At 48.4% G+C, this 21,398-nt stretch overlaps 1 protein-coding gene across 1 annotated transcript; it reads right to left on the bottom strand.

The window, feature by feature from the left end:
- Window positions 1-1,155: 1,155 nt before the first annotated feature.
- Window positions 1,156-20,742, bottom strand: LOC119862879 (extracellular serine/threonine protein kinase FAM20C-like). Its single transcript, XM_038420341.2, has 10 exons — window positions 18,826-20,742; window positions 15,777-15,952; window positions 15,549-15,627; window positions 13,343-13,435; window positions 11,647-11,762; window positions 10,803-10,983; window positions 9,188-9,297; window positions 3,088-3,169; window positions 2,784-2,843; window positions 1,156-2,417 (listed from the first exon to the last, which is right to left on the bottom strand). Exons 1-10 carry the CDS (start codon window positions 19,320-19,322, stop codon window positions 2,144-2,146), a joined length of 1,668 nt encoding a protein of 555 aa, XP_038276269.1. The 5' UTR covers window positions 19,323-20,742; the 3' UTR covers window positions 1,156-2,143.
- Window positions 20,743-21,398: the final 656 nt, after the last annotated feature.

Here is a 21,398-nt window from a genome sequence, read left to right on the forward strand (position 1 = left end):
TCCCCATCTGTAAATGGGAATTAGCCACCTTGCAAGGGAGATTTGAGTTCCCCACCCCCGATTAATACAGCACCTGAGCACCCCAGTTTTTAATGTTGTTCTCCTTAAAATCCTCTCCTGAGGTAAGGAAGCACAATTAGTTCCATCTTACAGAGGGGGAACTGAGGCACAGGGAGGCTAAGTGACTTGGCCAATGTCACACAGGAAGTCTGCAGCGGAGGAAGGATTTGAATCCAGCTCTCTCCAGCCCCAGGCTGATGCCTGGAGCACTGGACTATCTTTTATCTCTTTTTTTGGTTGTGAGGATCTAGCAGGTAAAGTGTTGTGAATGTGAACAGTTCTGTATATTAAGGAGAATTAAGAAGTGGTGAAAGGCAATTATATGAGAATCTGCAAAGGTTTGCCTCCTTATCGGAGGTTGGGGTGGATTCTCTCCATGGCTCTGTGTACCAGGGATTTGATAATTCCAGCTCCGTTGGGGCTTTTCTACCACACTGGACTAATTTTCCACCATTGCTGTCACTGGGGCAGTTTCACTGGCAGGAGCTCTCCTGTAGGCTATCTGCCAATGTTTTTAACCACTGTATCATCCAACCCTGCTCAGAACAGGTCTAGAGATTTAAAGTGCCAGCAGTCACTAGCACCTTGTTTTCATGCTAGGATGAGGGCAATGATCTATACTGAGCAAAGGAAGAGTACAGTGTAATGGCAGTGGCACAGGCTGAGATGCCAGTGAAGGTCTGCAGTGGCAACACAAGATCCACCACGATCACAGTAATCAGGGGATAGCTGTGTTAGTCTGTATCCACAAAAACAACAAGGACTCCAGTGGCACCTTAAACACTAAAGGTGCCACTGGACTCCTTGTTGTTTTTATCACAATAACGAATGCTTTTGCTTTACACAGCTCTTCTCTGAATTCTCCAAGCTGCGCACAGCAAACTAGTAGAGGAGTCATGAATGGAACCCCCCAAGCCACACACTAATCACTACACCATGCTTCCTTGGTGACCTGATGCACCCCTATAGCCCCACAGTTACTGTGTCCGTGAGTTTCCAGCCATGGCAGCGCGCTCCCAGCTAGGTGAGGGTTATTTATTAACTCACACGTCACAGGCTTATCTCTGAGTGACAAAAACACTGAAACACCTTAAATGTAGACTAAGAAGCTATGATTTTTTAATGTGACTGTCACTGTATAGACAGGAAGTTCCCACTGGAGGCTTTCCTCCTGCAAAATGCTCATGTTATTTACTTGTATTCCAGCAGTGCTTCAAGACGCTAACCAAAATCAGGGCCCCATTGTACTAGGTGCTGTGCAAATATATAGTGAGAGAGAGTCTCTTGCCCAAAGAGCTTACAAACAAACAGACACAGGTGAGAGAAAGGCATGATTATTATCTCCCTTTTATAGAAGGGGAGCGGAGGCACGGAGAGATGAGTGACCTACCCAAGATCACAGAGGTGATGGCAGAACCAAAAAATGAACCCAGATCTCCTGAGTCTCCAAAAGTGTCTTATCCACAAGAGCAACCTTTCTCCCTAAGTAACCCAGGGTCCTTAGCCTTACCTAAACCCAGGCCTACACTACACACTCCCTTCAAGACTATAACTGCATCGCTCAGGGATGTGAAAAATCCACTCCCCTGAGCAATGTCGTTGTACTGACCTAACCCACCATGTAGACAGCGTTATGACATAGCTACCGCCTCTCAAGGAGATGAAATTATTATGCCTATAGGAGAGCTCTCTCCCACTGGCTTAGAGCGTCTTCACCCAAAGTGCTACAGCGTCGCAACTGTGCTGATGCAAATTTCTAGTGCAGACTGGCCCTGCTGGCTCCAGGACTCTGTAGGAGCTGAATGTTTACCAGAGTTTGAAATCTACTTCCCTCCCTCCCCTGGATTCACTATGTAGGGTTCCCCCCTTGATTACAGCCAGACCTCCCATTTGTCTCTCTTTGCCCCACTCTGTTTCCCCTCTAAACTGTCTCCATCTCCCCACCATCAATAGATCCAGGGACTATGCCCCCAATATGGGCACCTAGCCGTGGCTGCACCAGTGCTGATTCTCGTTCAGCAAGAGTCCAGATTGCAGAGGCAGCCTCAGGGGTCATGGTGGGAAGGAGTGTCTGCTCAACCCATCACGCTTGTTTGCTCCTTGTCTCTTGGTGCTGCCATATCCCTTTTTGCAGCTTTCCCATGTCATCCACTAGCACCGCCTTCTGGCCTCCCTTTGCCATGCACATGCGCACCATGTCCAGTACTCGCTGGAGCCGCCGGTCCAGTGCCTCCAGATGTGGCTCTGACAGGATTGGCGAGAGGTGGTCTGAGGCCAGCGACTCCCGCATGACATCACTGAGGCGGTATGGCTCCGTGGCCAGCAGCTGCAAGCGCAAGAATGTCGACTTCTTGATACTAAGAGTGGGGAAGGGGGAAAGGGAAGAAAGGAGAAAAGAAAAATCAGCCAAGTAAAGGGACAGCTGCAACAACACCTGATATTCATGCAGTGCCGTCCATCCTGACTGATCCCAAAGTGCTTTGCAGACAGTATGTGCAGGGATCACTCACCCACTGCTGAAACAGACACCTCTGGGGTGGGCCACAGCAGCCACTCTACTCTATGTGACAGAGATCCTGCTTTTCCACTTTGAAAATCCAGTCGCCCAAGCCCAGACAGGGCACTTTCTGAACCAGAACAATCAGACTTCCACTGATTCCTTAGAAAGCTACCCCCTCAGGGGTGGAATGGGGCAGGAGGGAAGGGGTAAAGAAAGCCATTACCTGCAGCACTGCTGGAGAGGGGCCAGGATGGACATTTCATCATAAGAATGTCTCCCAAATCTAAGGAGAGCAAAGAGAGTGTCGATTTCCTGAATGAGCCCCTTATGGGCTGTGCAATATTGTCCATCCTACCTGGGCCAGAGACCTCAACAGCAATATGGCAATGACATCACAAGCAATGTCTGGACTGCCACATCATTCCCAGCATGTGCAGAGACACTCCCCGGCAGAACCTTCCCATGGCCTCCCTGTGTCTGCTGTTCTCCATACTCCTTGTCAGCAGAAGTCCATCTCCCACCCTTACCCTCGGCCGTTGTCCAGGTGAAGCAGGAAGGTGTCGTTACCAAACTTCTCAAAGGTCTCATAGTGGTGTCGGTCCATGTTACCTGCAGAAGGGAGAGGAGAATGGGGAAAGGGGAAGGGGGAAAGCAGCAGAGAAGATAAACTAGACGTTCTGCTTCAAGCACATCCTGCGCTCCAGGGATAGAGTAGACAAAGAGCACATCTACACTACAAAATTATGTTGACCTAAGTTACGTTGACACAGCCACCACAAAAAGAAAAGGAGTACTTGTGGCACCTTAGAGACTAACAAATTTATTAGAGCATAAGCTTTCGTGAGCTACAGCTCACTTCATCGGATGCATTTGGTGGAAAAAACAGAGGGCAACAAATACAGACTAACACGGCTGCTACTCTGAAAACAGCCACCACAGTAATTACATCACTTTTGCCTGTCCACACTATGCTTCTTGTGTCAGCAGTGCATGTCCTCACCAGGAGCCAGGGGCACTGATTTAACTGTCAGTGTGGGGCATTGTGGAATGGCATCTGAAAGACAGCAATGGTTGATGTAAGCAACGCAGTGTCTACATAGACACTGCATCAACCTAACTACGTTGACCTAAGCGCTACACCTCTCGTGAAGGCGGAGTTGTTAAGTCAGCATAGTGGGCGAGTTTAAGTTACATTGGCGGGAGCAACATTTTAGCGTAAACACTTACAGAGTTAGGTTGATGTAAGCTGCCTTATGTCAACCTAACTCTGTAGTGTAGATCAGGGCAAAGAAAGTGTCTCACGGCTTATGGTGGGGAGAGGCTGAGTTAGGGCTGTATGTAGCCTTTCTCCTTTAGAGACATGGGTTGAACTTCTAGTGGGTCATCAGTGAAATGAGTTTGGTGGGCCTCAAAATCACTGCTTGTTTGACAGGAGTGGATATTTCTCTTCAGGGGAGGTCCCAGGATTAGAACAGTGGGAGATGCTACAGCTCAGGTCTGTGTGCTTGTAGTGCGGGGAAATGGAACTGCAGGAGAGAGCTGCATGCCAGGCCCGAAGTGCAAAGGTACAGCTGTGAGTGTGGAGGAACTGGGCAGGACTGGAATAGCTGGGAGTGGAGTGAAGCAGGTTGGAACTGTGAAGGGAGAAGTACATGGAGAAGATGGCCTGGTTTCTATAGAGCCTCAGGGAGTGAAGGTAGAAGCTAACATATTTTTGGACCCCTGATGATTATTTTTTAACATCCATGGAGATCATCAGAGACTAGAACAAAGCAGCTGAGATGCTGATCTTTAAAAAAAGGAAACAAGAATGATCCTAACAATCACCACCCAAGATAATGGAGCCATGAGCAATAAACAGCACAAGATTTATCAATAATAGATCTTGTCAGTCAAACTCTCCTGCTTTTTAGATAGAATGACAAAGATGATGACAGTGGGTCACATTTGGATCTTAGTAAAGCATTGGATACTGTGGCTTACAGAATCTTACTCTTAAAATTGATGTCAATATCATCTTGGATATGTCACTGTCCTGTGGACTGGAACCTGGATGAAAACTCTAAAAAAGACTAACAAGCAATGGCACAGTAGTGAGTTAGAGGAGCAGCCTAAAGTCGGGTACTGCAGAGATCAGTGGTGGAGCCATCTTATTTAACATCTGGAAGAGGGAGTGAATAGCATGTTAATGGTTTTCACAGATGGTACTAAACTGGAAAGAGCTGCAAACCCCAGTGAGGAGAGAGAAATAACAAAAGGAATTTAAGGGCTTGTCTACACACTACAACTGTACTGCTTTAACTATACTGCTATAGCTAAATCAGCCATGGTTCCTGGTTCCCCCACAAGGAATTGCCATGAGACGCATTCCAACTTCACTCTAATTAAAGCAAAAGCTATAGGTTAAGATAGTATGCTGAACAAGGATTTTGACAGAATTGTACCAGTGTCTGGTGGGATTGACACAGAGCCCTAAAGAGAGCACATCAGACTTTGCTGGATATGCTAGGGATCCTGGCAATCTGATTTTGTCTGCACCTGGAGACCCTGCTCAGGGACAAAATATGAAGCAGATCACATCCACAAACTGTTTTTCCATACCCTGCTGACAAATTTATTGACCGCAGCACCCAGACCTCACCTGCAGTGACCTCAAGAGAAGCAAGGTCTGATGAATTTCTGCTTGAAAACATGGATTCAGTGGTAGTACTGGAAGCAAAAAAATCAGCAGAAACTGATTGAATCTGCTTGTCTCCTGATACCAAAATTCAGTCTCATGGAACACTTACTATGTCAGGACCCTGAGAACTGTAAGGTGCTGTAAATGGCCAGGGAAACTCCCGTAGAGTTAAACAGCTAATCATGACAACAGAGATAAGCAGACAAATCACAGGGATTAGACTGACGGTCAATCAAATCCAGCCTCCTCTCTTTAGCAATGGCCAGTGCAATACACTTCAGGGGAAAGTATAACACTTGCTTAATGGGCAATTTATCCAGTAATATACCTATGTGGGGAAACAAGTGAAATAAGCTAACGGGGAAGATCTCCAAAGTCCCTTGTAGGACACTGGTGAGATACCAGCCAAGGAGATACCAGGGATGTAGCAGTTGTCCAAGCTGCAGAAAGAAAAGTCGAGAAGAAAAATGGTGAACACTATTCCAGTATTCAGAGTAGCAGCCATGTTAGTCTGTATTCGCAAAAAAGAAAAGGAGTACTTGTGGCACCTTAGAGACTAACAAATTTATTTGAGCATAAGCTTATGCTCAAATAAATTTGTTAGTCTCTAAGGTGCCACAAGTACTCCTTTTCTTTTTACTATTCCAGTATGTTGTCAGGCGTAAGACATCCGGGTGCAGCAAAAGGCCTGCACCAGAGGGTGAACACTGGCTAACACAATGACACAGGCCAAGATTTTAAAAGGTGGTGATTAGTGATTTGGGGTCTCTGATCTGGGACAGCTTAAATGGCCTGATTTGCAGAGGGCCAGTACTCAGCACCTTCTGACAATCAGGCCACTTTAAGATGTCTCAAGTGGGGCATCTAAAATCACTCAACACTTTTGAAAGTCTTGGCCATAGTTCCACATTTATTCCAGGGGAAGAAAATTAGAGAGAGGGAGGCATGGTCTGTTACAGACCCCTTACAGTTTGGGGAATCAACATTCAGACATCTGCTTCAGGGAACAATCTTGGATTCTGGGGTCAAAGGACAGAAGTGTTTGAAAACATGGATAACGCTAACAGAAGGGTCAAGGGAAGAAAATGGCCTGCAGAGAAACTGGAAACTCCCAAAGAGAGAGTGAAGTTGCAATGATCAACAATACATTCATAAGTCTTATTGCCCCACAACAGAATACCCCATTAATTCATCTGGTGGTATTTGATAGGGTGTAACCTGAACTGAATCCCGGAAAAGGAAGAGGCAGATAAGTAGCAGAATGAAAATCGAGAAAGGGATGAAAGAGAAGAGATCACTGAGGACAAATCTAAGACATTAATTTCCAAGTCTAAGTTGTGTGTGGGACTTGGAGGATCCATCTGTCCTCAGCATGGAGCTGAGACTGAAGGCCTCCAACTATTCTCACTGCAACAATCTGGGGCACCCTGAAAGCTATCAACGGACAATAGCCATAAATGGAGCAGAAGTAAGTCCAATGGCACCAGTCGCAAAATCAGCCTAACTGCTTGCATCAGTGACAAAACATAGTGGAAAAGGGAAACTATCCAAGTTATGTTTCAGAGTAGCAGCCGTGTTAGTCTGTATTCGCAAAAAGAAAAGGAGTACTTGTGGCACCTTAGAGACTAACAAATTTATTAGAGCATAAGCTTTCGTGAGCTAGTGAGCTGTAGCTCACGAAAGCTTATGCTCTAATAAATTTGTTAGTCTCTAAGGTGCCACAAGTACTCCTTTTCTTTTTATCCAAGTTATGTAACCAGTTAAAGAGATTGGGACTCAGCAGAGACAACAAACAAGCAGTGATCAAGACATGCTCTTCAGATCCCTCAGTGAACAGAACATTGTGAACAGCACCGAGGCAAAGCACTGGAATATGTCCATGGCAAAGAAGAAGGGTCTGAAACAGGAGGGGTAGGAATGAGAGTGGTAGGGAAAAAAACCCTAATAGAATTAGCCAATGACTGGGCAATAGCCATCATTGTCTTTTGGCTGAATGCCCCTGTGCAGCAAATGCTGTATATTGTCTGTATCAAAGGTTTAACAGCTTGGAGATAAGTTAAAAACACTAGCCACCCAGTGTAAGAACACAAGAAATATAGGCCACATAGATTTACATCCCACATGGCCCCACTGAAGTAAATATAAGTTCTTCTCCCATCCTATGACAGACATTCAGAACATAACCAACTGGTTTTTATTCCTGGCTTCAGTCATCAGATGTGGGGTTACAAAAGATCAGGTCCCTGTCACATGGCAGGGGTCAGGATGCACTGAATCCGGATGTCTACCCAGCAAATCAAAACCTGTGGCTGGCCTGTGCTAGCCAACTTGGGCTCACAGGGCTGTTTCATTGCTTTGCGGACTTCCAGGCTTGGGCCACAGCCCAAACTCTGGGATCCTCCCACCCTGCAGAGACCGAGAGCTTGGGCTCCAGCCAGAGCCAAGAAGTCTACACAGCAATGAAACAGCCCTGCAGCCCAAGTTCCGCGAGCCCAAGTTGGCAGGCATGGGCCAGCCACAGGTTTTTCTTTGCTGTGTAGACATACTCTCTGTGGCTACTGTAACAGCAGGATTTAACCATTTTTTTGACCCTTGCTTCCCAATAGATGGCACCATAATGCTCTGAATGCCTATTGTGAGAAGGGAGAAGACAGATGAACGACAAAGCTCATAGATGCTATCGAGCCTTATTGCCTCAATTTAAGGAGTTCCCAGGGCCACAACAGCTCGAGAACGGGATAATTTCAGCACAGCTATTTTCATTAGTTGCTACTATTTCTATGACCTTTGTACGGGAAATTGTGACTTGTTGGCAGTGCTCGAAGGGGAGAGCCATTGGCTGTACACTTCAGCCCGGAGGATGCAAAAACAGATGTAGAAAATGTTGGCTAGCTAAGCAAAGCAGGATGCAGAAGTTAGATATGTGGGAATGCAAACCTTGACACAGATAAGATAAAAAGGCCCCTTTACTAAAAGGAAAGTAGCTCTCCCAATGTGGTGTAGACCAACAATGCTGTAGGTTGGTCAACAAGGAAGCATGTGAAAGGACAATATTATATCCACTGTTGTGAATGTTACCCTGGAACACTTGACAAGCTGCACTTCATCCTCCCAAACAACAACCTGAACCTCAGTGATGTAGGGCAGGTCATTATGGTGCCAGTGGCATTAATAACAGTCAAGAAGGAAACGGCTTTCTGCTGGTAATGGAGAAAGTGTAATATATAACCGGAGTGCTAAGAACGACATTTCAGAATGGGGGAGAGTGGATGAGCCCAGGGTTCATTTGGTTTAAAACAGAATTAAAACAAAATTCTGGAAGTTAAAAGTGAAAATTAAGTGTAATGATGGAAATACTTAATATGGTGTGAAGTGCAATACCAGAGTGCAGCCAATAGGGGGCAGAGCAAGGGACTCATGCAGTAACACTGAGTAACAGCTGTGAAGGGGTAGCCTGGGAAAGCAGGCAGGGAGACAGACAAGTTCCCCGGAAGGGGCCCTGTCATTGCCCTGTGAGTTCTGTCTGATCTATAAATAAAAGCGGAAGTGGCATGCAGGATCACGTGCCTTCCCCGATTTGCTGCTTGGCTTGTACTGAGCATGCTCACACAGACTGAGCATGCTCAGTAACACTGCTGAAGCCAGCTGTCCTGACTCTGCCCCCCTACTATCCGCAGGCAGGGGTCGTCTGTAGGGTTGCCAACCCTCCAGGATTGGCCTGGAGTTTCCAGGAATTAAAGATTAATCTTTAATTAAAGATTATGTCATGTGATGAAATTTCCAAGAATATATCCAACCAAAACTGGCAACCCTAGTCGTCTGTGAATAAAAATATCTATGCAAAAGCCTCAGAACCTCCTTACAGGCACGAGTGTGTCACACGTGGGCAGATCTGTAGCCCCAGGCCTGGGAGGGCATAGGCAGGTTGTTAGAGGGCACACACTCACCCATCAGGAAGTCAAGCACAGTCATGTCTATGAGGTTGAGCAGGCGGGAGCCACTGTCGTAAGGTGGTGTCTTTCTCACCTGAGCACAGTAATTCTGATTCAGCTCCCACCTTAGAAGAGAGGCCGAAGGGAGGAAATCACAGGGTGTCCTGGGCTCCAGGAGTGGGGAGATCATCACAGAAACTTTGGATGACTCTTTTTAACCATTTGGGCTTCCCTGGGCCTTCTCAACCCCCACCCCCAGGAACAGATTTCAAAGGACAGTCCATGGTAGATGTCTAGGGTTGCCAACTTTCTACTCGCCCAAAACTGAACACCCTTGCCCCACCTCTCCTTTGAGGCCCCACCCCTTCTCCAAGGCTCCACCCGCCACTCACTCCATCCCACCCTCACTTACTTGCTTATTTTCACTAGGCTGGAGCAGGAAGTTGGGGTGTGGGAGGGAGTGAGGGCTCTTGCTGGGGGTGTGGGCTCTGGGGTGGGGTCAGGGATGAGGGGTTTCAGGTGCGGGGGGGGTTCCGGGCTGAGGCAGTGGGTTGGGATGTAGGAGGGGTTGAGGGCTCCAGCTAGGGGTATGAGCTCTGGGGTCGGGCCAGGAATGAGGGGCTTGGGGTGCAGGAGGGGGCTCTGGGATGGGAGTTGGAACTGAGGGGTTCGGAGTATGAGAGGTGGCTCCGGGCTGAGGCAGGGGCTGAGGGAGAGGGTTGGGATGTGGGAAGGGGTGAGGGCTTTGAACTGGGGGTGTGGATTCTGGGGTGGGGTCAGAAATGAGCAGTTCAGAGTGTGGGAGGGGACTCTGGACTGGGACAGGGGGTTGGAGTGCCGGGTGTGTGTGAGGGCTCTGGGTGGGGGTGCAGACTTTGGGTGGGGCTGGGGATGAGGGGTTTGTGGTGAAGGAGGGTGCTCCAGGCTGGGACTGAGGGGTCCGGAGGATAGAAGGGGGATCAGGGCTGGGGCATGGGGTTGGGGCATGGGGGGGTGCAGGCTCCGTGTAGTGCTTACCTCAAGCAACTCCCTGAAGCAGTGGCATGTCCCCTCTCAGGTTCCCATGCAGCCAGACGGCTCTGCGCACTGCCCCATCCACAGGCACCACCCTTGTAGCTCCCATTGGCCGCAGTTCCCGGTTAATTGGAGCTGAGGAGCTGGTGCTTGGGGCGGCGGCAGCACACGGAGCCCCCTGGATGCCCCTACACATAGGAGCCAGAGGGGGGACACGCTGCTGCTTCCAGGAGCTGCATGGAGCCACGGCAGGCAGGGAGCCTGCCTTAGCCCTGCTGTGCCATCGACCGGACTTTTAATGGCCCAGTCAGTATTGCTGACTGGAGCCACCAGGATCCCTTTTTGACCGGGCATTCCAGTCAAAAACCGGACACCTGGCAACCCTCATGTCCCCTCTCATGTGTTGCCATGGTGTGGGGAACACCACCACTTTCAGCTTGCATCCCTGACCCAGTGCCTTGACACTGTCTGTACCACCTTCCCCACTCCCTCCTCTTCCCCACACAGCTGTCAGTCTTGCTGTCCCACCGCCACATCTCTCCTGCAGCCCCCATCTCATTGCCATAATCACCACCAACCCCACCTGCACCCCTAACCTCCCCTCCAACACACTTACTCCGCCTTCTTGCTCTTGTGGTATGAGCGTCTCCAGGGGCTGCGCCAGGAGTGGCGTTTGGCCAGTTCCTTGTCTGGCAGGAGGGCCGCCATGGAGCCCTCGAGCTGGTCTGGTTTGCCACACAGGGCGTGCTCCGTGGAACAGTAGTAGGAGCACTCCCCGAAGAAGCAGACATTGCTGGCTGGGGGGAGCCAGTCAAATCATGACAGAGCAAAGGTCAGCAAAGAGCAGCAGTCCCAACCCACCCAAGGAGTAACAGTGCCTATCCAGTGAGTGCGATGGCATGCTGGCTGAGGAGAGCTCAGCTGCAGAACGTGGACAGTAATTCTGTACAGCAATTGATCTAGATTAGAAGAGAGCAGGTCTGCTCTCATTGTGCACTTAACCTAAAAGGGCTCCAATGTGGCTGGAACGCAGCAAGGACATAGCTGGGATCCCACTATCACACCCACAGACTGAAATACATGGCTAGCAGGAGATCAATGGGCTTGGGGAGAGGACATGCCCACTGGGTAAAGTTGCTGGGAAGTCTTGTATCTTGGGAAAGAGGCATTCAGGCAGGTAACTTCAAGGGAAGATGGGATTCCTGGGCAGGTAATCCCTAGTGAGATGGAGCAACCAGACTGATAATCTGGATTGGAGGAAGACATAGAACCCAGACAGATAACCCGGGAACGGCTCCAGAGCACTCAGTCAAGTGTTCTCTATCCAGGTGCACTGCAAATCATTCCTTAATCACATGTGGGTTGAGCAGTGGCAAGTGGGGCGTGAAGCTGCCTGTCACTGGAGTTGCAGTTCCCCCCGCAGCAGCCCAGCCGGGGAACTTGTGACAGAGAACACTCACCTGGGGAAATGAAGAAGGTTCTAGCCAGTTTCTTGTCAGTTGTGATGTCACGAATCTCCTTAGTTATATTCACCAAACGGCCAGACACTGGGGGGATTCTCCGGAAATCCAGGATCCTTCAGGGACAAGGAGAGCACACAAGAAACTAAACAAAACGCAGGACCAAAGCAGTTTCTTCCCTAAACTGAGTGCTTGTTTCACAATGAGATGGAAGAAGCAGCAATAAGAACAGCATCTGCAGTGACTTTAGCTAGAGTAAAAATGACAAGGGCTATTGATCACCATGATCTGGTGTATAAGATGTGGGCTCAGGAAAATCTCCGCTACCCCACTGTCATAGTATTGTACAAATTAGGTGCAAATCACAGGGATTTTGCACCTTCCTCTGAAGCTTCAGATACTGACAGGTGTTGGACACGGGTTTCCAGGCTAGATGGCGCCCATGGGTCATTGCCGTGCTCTCCCTTAGGTGGAGGTTGTTTACAGGTGATCTGATCCAATACAGCAACTCCCAAGTTCCTGGAGAAGATATGCTAATGCAGTGTTTCTCAAATGCAGCCACCCTAGCCACATGGGGCCACCAGCGGCTTTTCTTGCAGCCACAGCCTCCTGGACTGTGACTGGGGGGGATGTGATGGGGAGCAAAGGAGCAGCCCCTCCCCCTCCCTGGTGTGCCAAGATACACTCCCTTGGTATTAGAGTAGCAGCCGTGTTAGTCTCTATTCGCAAAAAGAAAAGGAGTACTTCTGGCACCTTAGAGACTAACAAATTTATCTGAGCATAAGCTTTCGTGAGCTACAGCTCACTTCATCGGATGCTTGGTATTGGTTGCGAGAGCTGCCAGCAGGGACTGGGCCATGCCCCACTCTGGAGACACTTGAGGCACAACACTGAAGGAGCAGGCAGCCAGTGAGTTCCCCACCTTCCCATGGGTAGTGGGGCTCAGGCTTTGGGCTTCAGCCCTGGGGTGGCGGGGCAGCAGGCTCTGGCCACAGGGCTTTGGTCTCCAGACCCAGGCTCTGGCTGCGCAGTAGCGGGGCCCCAGGTTCTGGCCACATGGCTTTGTGCTCCATCCCCCAGTCACGGGGCTTCAGACTATCTGTGTTTAGGAGAGGCCTGTACTGGAAGTGCCTGGGGTCAGTATTAGGGTACATCAGCAGAGCTGTGTGGCAGGCCCAGAACTGGCCAGGGGTAGGCCAGTGCAGATCCTATGAGTCCGGACAAGAGTACATGGACAGAGCTGGATTGGGGGGGAGGCAAGGGGTGCTCTAATGTCAGGATTGAAGGGTATTGACAGCTGCTTGTATCTGGGGGTCCCAGGACTGCTAAAGTAGGAAATGCTGCAGGTCAAGACTGAGGGGCATTGGTAAAGGCATATGCCTTCCAGGGCCAGGTTTGGGCCCATTGAATAAGCAATGTGTGTGCAGGGTCTTATGAATGAATGAACGTGGAGCTGATCTACATAGCATCGTAGATGTGCATGATGTTTTGGTGCCACACACAATTATTTCCCCAAGGTGCTAACAGTCTGAATTAGGATTCCCCTCTTTCTCCACCAGATGGAGAAAGGGGGCTCCCTGCAGACGGCAGATCCTGTGGCTAAGATCTCAGAGCTGCTGCCAGCCCCTTTTAATAGATGTACTCTCTGTCCCCTGAAGAACAGAGCTGGGAGCTGGAAGGGCTTTGAGGCACTCACCTGTCCAGGTGAAAGGCTGCTATTTCTGCATTGTGTCGTTCAAAGTCTGAGAAGTAAAAGAAATCTGGTGGGGTCTCTTGGTCCCGGGTCTGCCTGAAATGAAAGGGAAGGGCAGGGATGGGACAGAGGAGGTTAAAGCCTCCAGTGCCAAGTCTAAGCCTGCTCACAACTATGGGAGAAACTTAGAATCATTCACTTTCTGATCTAGGTGCATGTTTTATGTCACTTCCCTCTCCAAACTCACTGCGGACACCAAAGCTGTGAAAACCACCTCCCATCCCCATTCATTAACTGCCCCAGTGTCACCCCATCATTTGCTCTATGTTTCAAAGATTCATAGATTCCAAGGCCAGGAGAGACTATTACAAGCATCTAACTCAGTGGTTCTCAACCCCTGGGGCTGCTTGTGGCCCAATCAGCACACAGCTGCAGCCCATGTGACGCCCACAGGGCTATACAGCACACAGCTGCAGCCCACATAATACATAGAGAGCTGCATATGTGGCCCACAATGGTAAATAGGTTGAGAACCACTGATCTAGACTGACCTCCTGTATAACCCAGGCCACAGAACTCCCCCAAAATCATTCCTCAAGCAGATCTTTAGAAAAACAGCCAATCTTGATTTAAAAAATTGCCAGTGATGGAAAATCCACCATGGTCCTCTGTAAATTATCCCAATGATTGATTACTCTCACCATTCAAAATTTACACCTTATTTCCAGTCTGCATTTGTCTAGCTTCCACTTCCAGCCATTGGGTCATGTTATACCTTTCTCTGCTAGACTGAAGATACTTATAGCCTATAGGGTGACCAGACAGCAAGTGTGAAAAATCGGGACAGGGGGTAGGGGGTAATAGGAGCCTATATAAGAAAAAGACTCCAAAATCAGGACTGTCCCTATAAAATCGGGACATCTGGTCACCCTAATAGCCTATAAACAAATCACCTTAACTGTCTCTTTTTTAAGATAAACAGATAGAGCTTTTTGAGTCTATCACTGTGTCAGGCATGTTTCCTAATCTTTTAATTATTCTCATGGCTTTTTTCTGAACCCTCTCCAATCTATCAACATCCTTCTTGATCTGTGGGCACCAGAACTGGACACAGTACTCCAGCAGCGCTTGCACCAATCCCAAATACACAGATAAAATAACTTCTCTACTACTACTTGAGATTCCCCTGTTTATACATCCCAGAACTGCATTAGGTCTTTTAGCCACAGCATCACACAGGGAGCTCCAGTTCAGCTTATTATGCACTAGGACCCCACCCTTTTTCAGTCACTGCTTAGAGTCCCCCATCCTGACATTCCTCCTGTTATTCTTTACATATACATGCTGTAGGGTGATCAGATGTCCCGATTTTATAGGGACAGTCCTGATATTTGGGGCTATTTCTTATATAGGTGCCTATTACCCACCACCTCCTGTCCCAATTTTTCACACTTTCTATCTGGTCACCCTAACATGCTGTCAGGCCTGTAGAGACAAATTAGCAGCCCCAGTACATCATGTTGGCTGGGGCCTCACCCCTCCCATTTCTTTATTTATTTACACAGATATTACAAAAAGAGGACTTGTGGCACCTTAGAGACTAACAAATTTGTTTGAGCATAAGCTTTCGTGAGCTACAGCTCACTTCATCGGAAGCTTATGTTCATATAAATTTGTTAGTCTCTAGGGTGCCACAAGTACTACTTTTCTTTTTGAGAATACAGACTAACATGGCTCTACTCTGAAACAGATATTACAAATGTTTTGGAGGGCACTCTGCTCGGGACCCCCTGGTACAACTGTCCTCCCAGCCCCCCACCTCTTGTAAGTCCTGCAAGTTGTGCAAACAATATACAAAATGATCCACTCTGAGGATTTGCTCCCCTCTACCACTAGAGGTCGCACCGCCCCATCAGAAACAAACAGCTGAACAGCACTTCTCATTTGTTCCCAGGAAGGAGGTGTCAGTGGGGGAGGTCACCTCAGGTCCCCACCAGCTTCCCTTATAGGGTCCCTAGTAAGTGAACTCATGGAATAAGGCTAGAGTCCCCGCCTCCCTCAGTCTCCTAGCTGGATTTCCTCACCAGGTAATGAAATGATTTACGATGAGCCTGAGCCAAAGCCCAGGGTGTTTAGATCTAGGATGTTGGTACAGGCCCATTTCTGGAACTGACAGGGCCCTGGCACCTCTCCTGCTGGCCTTACTCACTTCATGGGTTTGAAGAGTGCCTCCCCGTAATTTGGGAACGTCATGATCAACTTCAGCTGGGTCCCTCCAGGTTTCTGGACTGAAATGATACAGACGAGAATCAGGGCCAGGGCAGGAGAAAAGGGAAAAAGAGAATGAGGAGAGGGACAGACAGACAGACTCAGAGAGAGGGACAAAAAGTAACGCAGGCACGGAGGGCACACGGGGGGAGGCAAGTGAGACTGGTACCTGAGCCGATGATTTTCTGGGTAGCCAGTTCCTCCAGCAGGGTAGGAGTGATGGGGTCCTTCCGGGAGTACAGCTCATAGCGATTGATGCCAATGTGGAACCTGAGCCACGTGGGGTAGGTATCATATGGGGTCTTCCCGGTCGGAAGGACCATCTCTGCTTTACTGCTGCTGACCCTGCAGCCCCAAAGCCACCACCGCATAACAACAGGGTTTAGGACATGCACAATGTACTCTTCATCTCCAAAGTGTTCCCGTATGGTCACACCAAGACAAGATCAGCCCCTTCTCACACATCTATCAGCAAACAAGAAGCTGGGAGGGAACCGGGTGGAGAGGAACATGGGTGGCGGGTATACGAGGCTTGGGGAGGCTAAGCCTCACCATACGGGACAAGCAATACCGGATGTGGCGCACCTCCCTTTGGAGGCGCGTTGACCTGCCTCCTTTGGAGCACTGCCAGCAGTAGAGTGACCAGACAGCAAATGTGAAAAATCGGGACGGGGGTGGGAGGTAATAGGAGCCTATATAAGAAAAAAGACCCCAAAATCGGGACATCTGGTCACCCTAGCTGGCAGAAGCTCCTGAGAGGTGGGGATGCCACCAGCACCTGGACCATGGCCCTGCCCACGCTTCGCCTCAAGGTCCCTCCCCGCCCACCGCTTGCTCCTCTCCACCCCCTCCCACTCTGTTGCTTGCCCCTAAGGCAGGAGGGGGCAGAGAGAAGTGAGCGTCAGGTGTGTGGGGCATCAGGGGGAGGAGGCCGAGCAGGAGCAGGGGCTACAGTGCGGGCGCCGGTGCCCCTGACCCACTTCTAAGGAGCTTCCAGCACTCAGATCCAGCCTCCCCAAACACAAGAGTCATGCGCGGCCGATGGAAAGGAGATAGGAGGAATGGCAATACAAAGGGAGGGTGGGAGAGCACTCCCTGCTCTTCCAGGCCTAGGCTCCTACCACACCTCCTGACCTACACCATCCCTGGCTCTTCCTGGACTGGGCCTCTCCAAAGTACCCTCTGCATCTGGTCTTACCAGATGACAAGTATTTTAGGGCAGACTAAAATGATGGGCACAGAAGAGGGAGGATGCATTATTTGATGATCCGAGAAGGATTCCACAATATCACTTTAAGACACAATAGGTTTAAACCTCTTAGTCCTGCTTTGCATGTATTTTTACTTGGAGTCCAAATCTAACTGAATTTCCCCCAGCATAAGGATTACCACCAGTGTGTACAGTTAATTGTATGATACCAATTACTTTAAAGGAGGCACCTGTATTTATATATTTTAAAATGTTAGAACAAGGAGATTCATAGTTATTTTCCAGAAACAACCTTAACACCGACCCTTTATCCTGACCCACTATTTCCCTTTGATTAGTTTGTCCTATACCTCTGATTTACCTGGGGAGAGGAGTTCATGCTATCTCTGTTAAAACTATCATACAGTGTAGTTTCTGCACACTTGCATTATGATGTTATATTACAGTAGCACCTAGGCCCAGAGCCTTAAATGTACTTAGAAGCCTAAATAGCTTTGAGGATCTGGGCACTTGAGAATAGGGCCCCATTGTGCCAGGTACTGTACAAGCATAGAACAAAGAGACAGTCCCACCCCCAAAAGAGTTTATACTCTAAATCTACTCCCCTCCCCTGGAAGTATACTGAAACTACATCATCTAATAGTTATACCTTAAACAACACATACCCATCTTTCAGGTTACGTTATAGACATACGACAAACTAATTCTCTGAGATAGATAGGGTTAAGATTGTTTGTGGAATATAGCTCTGAATTTCCATTCTTTCTTTTATTTTTAATAACTACAGTGTGGTTCCTTTAAAGTAGCTACTACGCATTTACAATATTAAGTACCCACTGGCTTTTATTTCTTCATCTAGGAATAGTGGTGACCCCAGGCATGTGGGGATGCAAATAACGACATTCCAACAGTGTGATCGTTGCACCACCAAGTCCCTTGCAGATCAGAGAACATCTCATGAAATGCAAGGCAGGAAGTAACGCTGAGATTGTAGGTAACTTAACTGTTGGTCATCTCATTTCAAATGATATTTGAAATGGAGAACGGGAACGCAAATGGTGAGCACTATGGAGAGGGGGAAGAGGACTTCCTATGCACTGCGAGATTAAAAACTATTGAGTTTGGAAAGGAGATGAGCGATAGAATAAAGGGTACCTTATATAATATAAGAACTGTTAGAGGTGGCCAGCCCAAAAGCTCCCATTTGACTTCCTTTCAGGAGACAGGACAAGGGGCCCTCCCATTACAAGGAAGTACATTTAAAATGAACTAAAGGAAATACTTACTCACATCATCTGATGTTGGCAGCCCGTGAGTCACTTTAAAAGGGGCCTGATTGTCAGAAAGTGCCATGCACCTGCCCTCTGAGGAGCCTCCAGTGCGGCTTGCAAAATCACTAATCACTTCTGAAAACACAGGCCATAGCCAATAACCTGTGGAATTTACTGACGCGGGACAGCTGAGGCAAATAGTTTAGTAAAGTTCAAAAGGAGGCCCTTTATGAGATGTGGAATAACAGTGACTCTGACTAGGATAAAGTTACAATGGCTCATGCTCCTGGGAAAAAGCTGATCACCCATTGAATTCAAAACATCCCTATCCCCACCAAAATATGGTATGGTATTGCACAGTTAGGTGCATTATGGGGGTTTTGTGCCTTCCTGCAAAGGATCTGACAGTGGCCACTAACGGAGGAAGGCCCATGGCTGGCTTTATCTATACATGAGTAGCAGCTTAGGATGCCACATTTATGGTCACAGCTCTGTGCTAGAACACAAGCCCTGCAAGGCTGGCTGGCCAGCTGGCATTGCATCCTCACATTTAGGAATTGGGACCTGGCTCTTCTAAACTGAGGGGAGAAGAATGAGTTGGAACATCAAAATAATTATTTACCCAGGGTCCAAATACATTTAGGGCCAGCCCTGGCCGTGATACCAAGTTAGATGAACCATAGGCTGGTCTGGTTACTGTGTTCCTAAAGAATACTCTGGGTCAGGTGGTCTCTCACCATTCATCACTCGCACTGTTTTTCAGCGTGAACTTCTCTTTGGGGTTGACACTGAAGAGCTTGTCTTTCTTCACCAGTTCCGGAATTGGGATCTTATAGAGGGGATGTGCAAAGAGTGCTGCCATCTTTGACCGCCCTGTCCATGCCGACTTCACATCTGCCCACTGGTGCTTAAAGTCACCATCTCTGAGAACCGTTTTGCTTCCACCACCTTCTGGTGGCCTCCCTTCTAGTGAGCGGGAGCCTTTTTCCAAGGAGCCATTGCTGCCACTGAAATCCTGAAGGATCCGCAGGTTCAACTTTTTTTGAACTGAGACTAACGGGCCAGATGGTGGGAGGCCCAAGGGGTTTGCTGCTTTTGGGATACAGCTGCAGGAGCTGGGAACAGCTGGGAGAGCCAAATCCAAAACAATGTGCATCAAGAGAGCCAAGAGGAGGAGAAAGAAGAGCAAAATTTTAAACTTCCTCTGGAGCAGAGTCTGCAGTCGGCGTAACATCCTCTCCAGGCTGATATACGTGACAAGGAGCGAACATCCACGTGTGGGTAGGAAAGAGTTAATACTTATGCAGTGTGATCCCCTTGCCAAAAACAAGAAGGATGGAGAAGTCCCAAGCAGGGTAGCACCCTGGATTTAGAGTTTCAGCGTTAAAAAACAAGGGCAATGCAGAAGTTGGGGTTTGCAGGTGAAAACTAAGCTAGCAACACCTGTCACCTTCTCGTCTGCTGCTGTTGCTGTTTCAGGACAAAAGGTGATTGTGTCTGTCCATGGCAGTGAGTCCGGAGCAGCTCCAAGGTCCCTTGTGGAGAGGACCCCCTGGATGTGGCAGCTGTTAGCAGGACAGAGAGAAGAAGGGAGGTTGCAATTTGGCTTATCAGTGTTGATAAGAGAAGAGCAGGCAGTGCCAAGGTTAGAGTGAACGGGGCAAGTTCCAGATCAGTTTCAGCAAATTGTTCAATGACAGAAGTGACTGCAGACAATCCCCTCACCTAATCCACCCTTCAGCCTCTCTCCCAGACTGTTCTTCACATACTCACTCAAGGACCCCCCCCCCGTTCACACTGACATACAATCGTACATAGCCCCACACACTCACCCTGACATACCCACTCACATACCCCCCAGTCAACTTGACATATACACTAATATGCCCACATCTACATCTGCATTTATATCTACATGCATGCACTTACATATTCATCCACCTATAAAGAACTTGCTCCCACCTCCTGCTCATAATGGGACACTCACAGATAACCACACACACATGTAAATATATTCACTCAACCACATATACACTAACATACCCCCTCATACCTACAAGGCTTCTTGAACATACCAACCTCTTCACTGACATGTACATACAGAGACACTCATACTGGATATATCAACAATTTAAGTATTGGCAGAGCTAGAAGAGAGGGACGGGACTGGCACATCAAGGGTGGCAGCAGATCAGGAGTGAGGTGTGCTGGCAAAGCTGCTTTAGGGGTCCCAGGCTTGGTGCTGTAAGTCAGGAGCAAGGTGGATGGTACAACTACTTTGGGCATCCTAGAACTGGAATAATAGAGGATGTTTTGGGTCAGAATTTAGGTGCATCATCAATTCTGGGGTGGGGTTCCAGCACTGGAATAGCAAGGGGTGTTGATGTCATGCTCAAGGTACCACGGAAGAGTTATTCAAGTACCTGCAATATATATATATATATATATATATATATATATACCTGCCCTTGCACTACATTGTTTCTGCTGATACCGCACTTTACAGAATGGGACAAGTAGGAATCAGAAGTGTGAGAGAGAAAGCTGCATCTTCACTCCATTCCATATGAGCTTGCTAGCAACTTTCTAAGCCAAATGGGTATGGAGGATTTCAATCTTTTTGAAGAGTTCCTTAACGCTGGGAAACCTTCCTGCAGGAAATTCACCTTTCCAGTGACGTATAGTCACACAAGGCTGGTTGCATCAGGAAGGCCAAGGAGGTAAATAGAAGGGAGAGCTTCCCGGATTTAACCAACTCTGCAAAGCTTGCGATCACAAACTTAATGCAATAGGCAGTGGGACGCAGACCATCTTGGGGGTGAGAGGCCAGCACTGGGGTATAGGAGTCAAAGAGATGCCAGTTTTCCCTTTTAAATCTTCCTTTCACCTAAGAGATCTGGGGAAAGGAGAATAGATAACTCAGGAGGCTGGGGCTAAGATGTGAAGCCCTTCGTGGCCATATCAGCAGATTCAACCTGGACCCAGGTCCAGGGGGCTGGATGGCACCAGTGGGCACACACAGAGCCCCACTTTCTTTACCCACATTCCTCTGACTCAGTATCACTTCCCTCCCTTTCACACTTTTCTTTCTGACACAGTCATACATTCGCTAAGACACATGCACATTCTCTTGAACACATACACACAGAGCTGCTGTGGAGAGAACGATGAGTTCTCTGCTTGCTCATGTCCCATGGTGCAATGGTTGCCTAGTAACTGTCTCCAGCTGATGCTTTCGGCCGCCCCAGATTCTGACAATGCTATATTTCATTCCTTTGCGCTGCAGTAATAACATGGCCGATAGTAAATG

The sequence above is a fragment of the Dermochelys coriacea genome, chromosome 1, assembly GCF_009764565.3.
Source record: "Dermochelys coriacea isolate rDerCor1 chromosome 1, rDerCor1.pri.v4, whole genome shotgun sequence".
Classification (NCBI taxonomy): Eukaryota; Metazoa; Chordata; order Testudines; family Dermochelyidae; genus Dermochelys; species Dermochelys coriacea.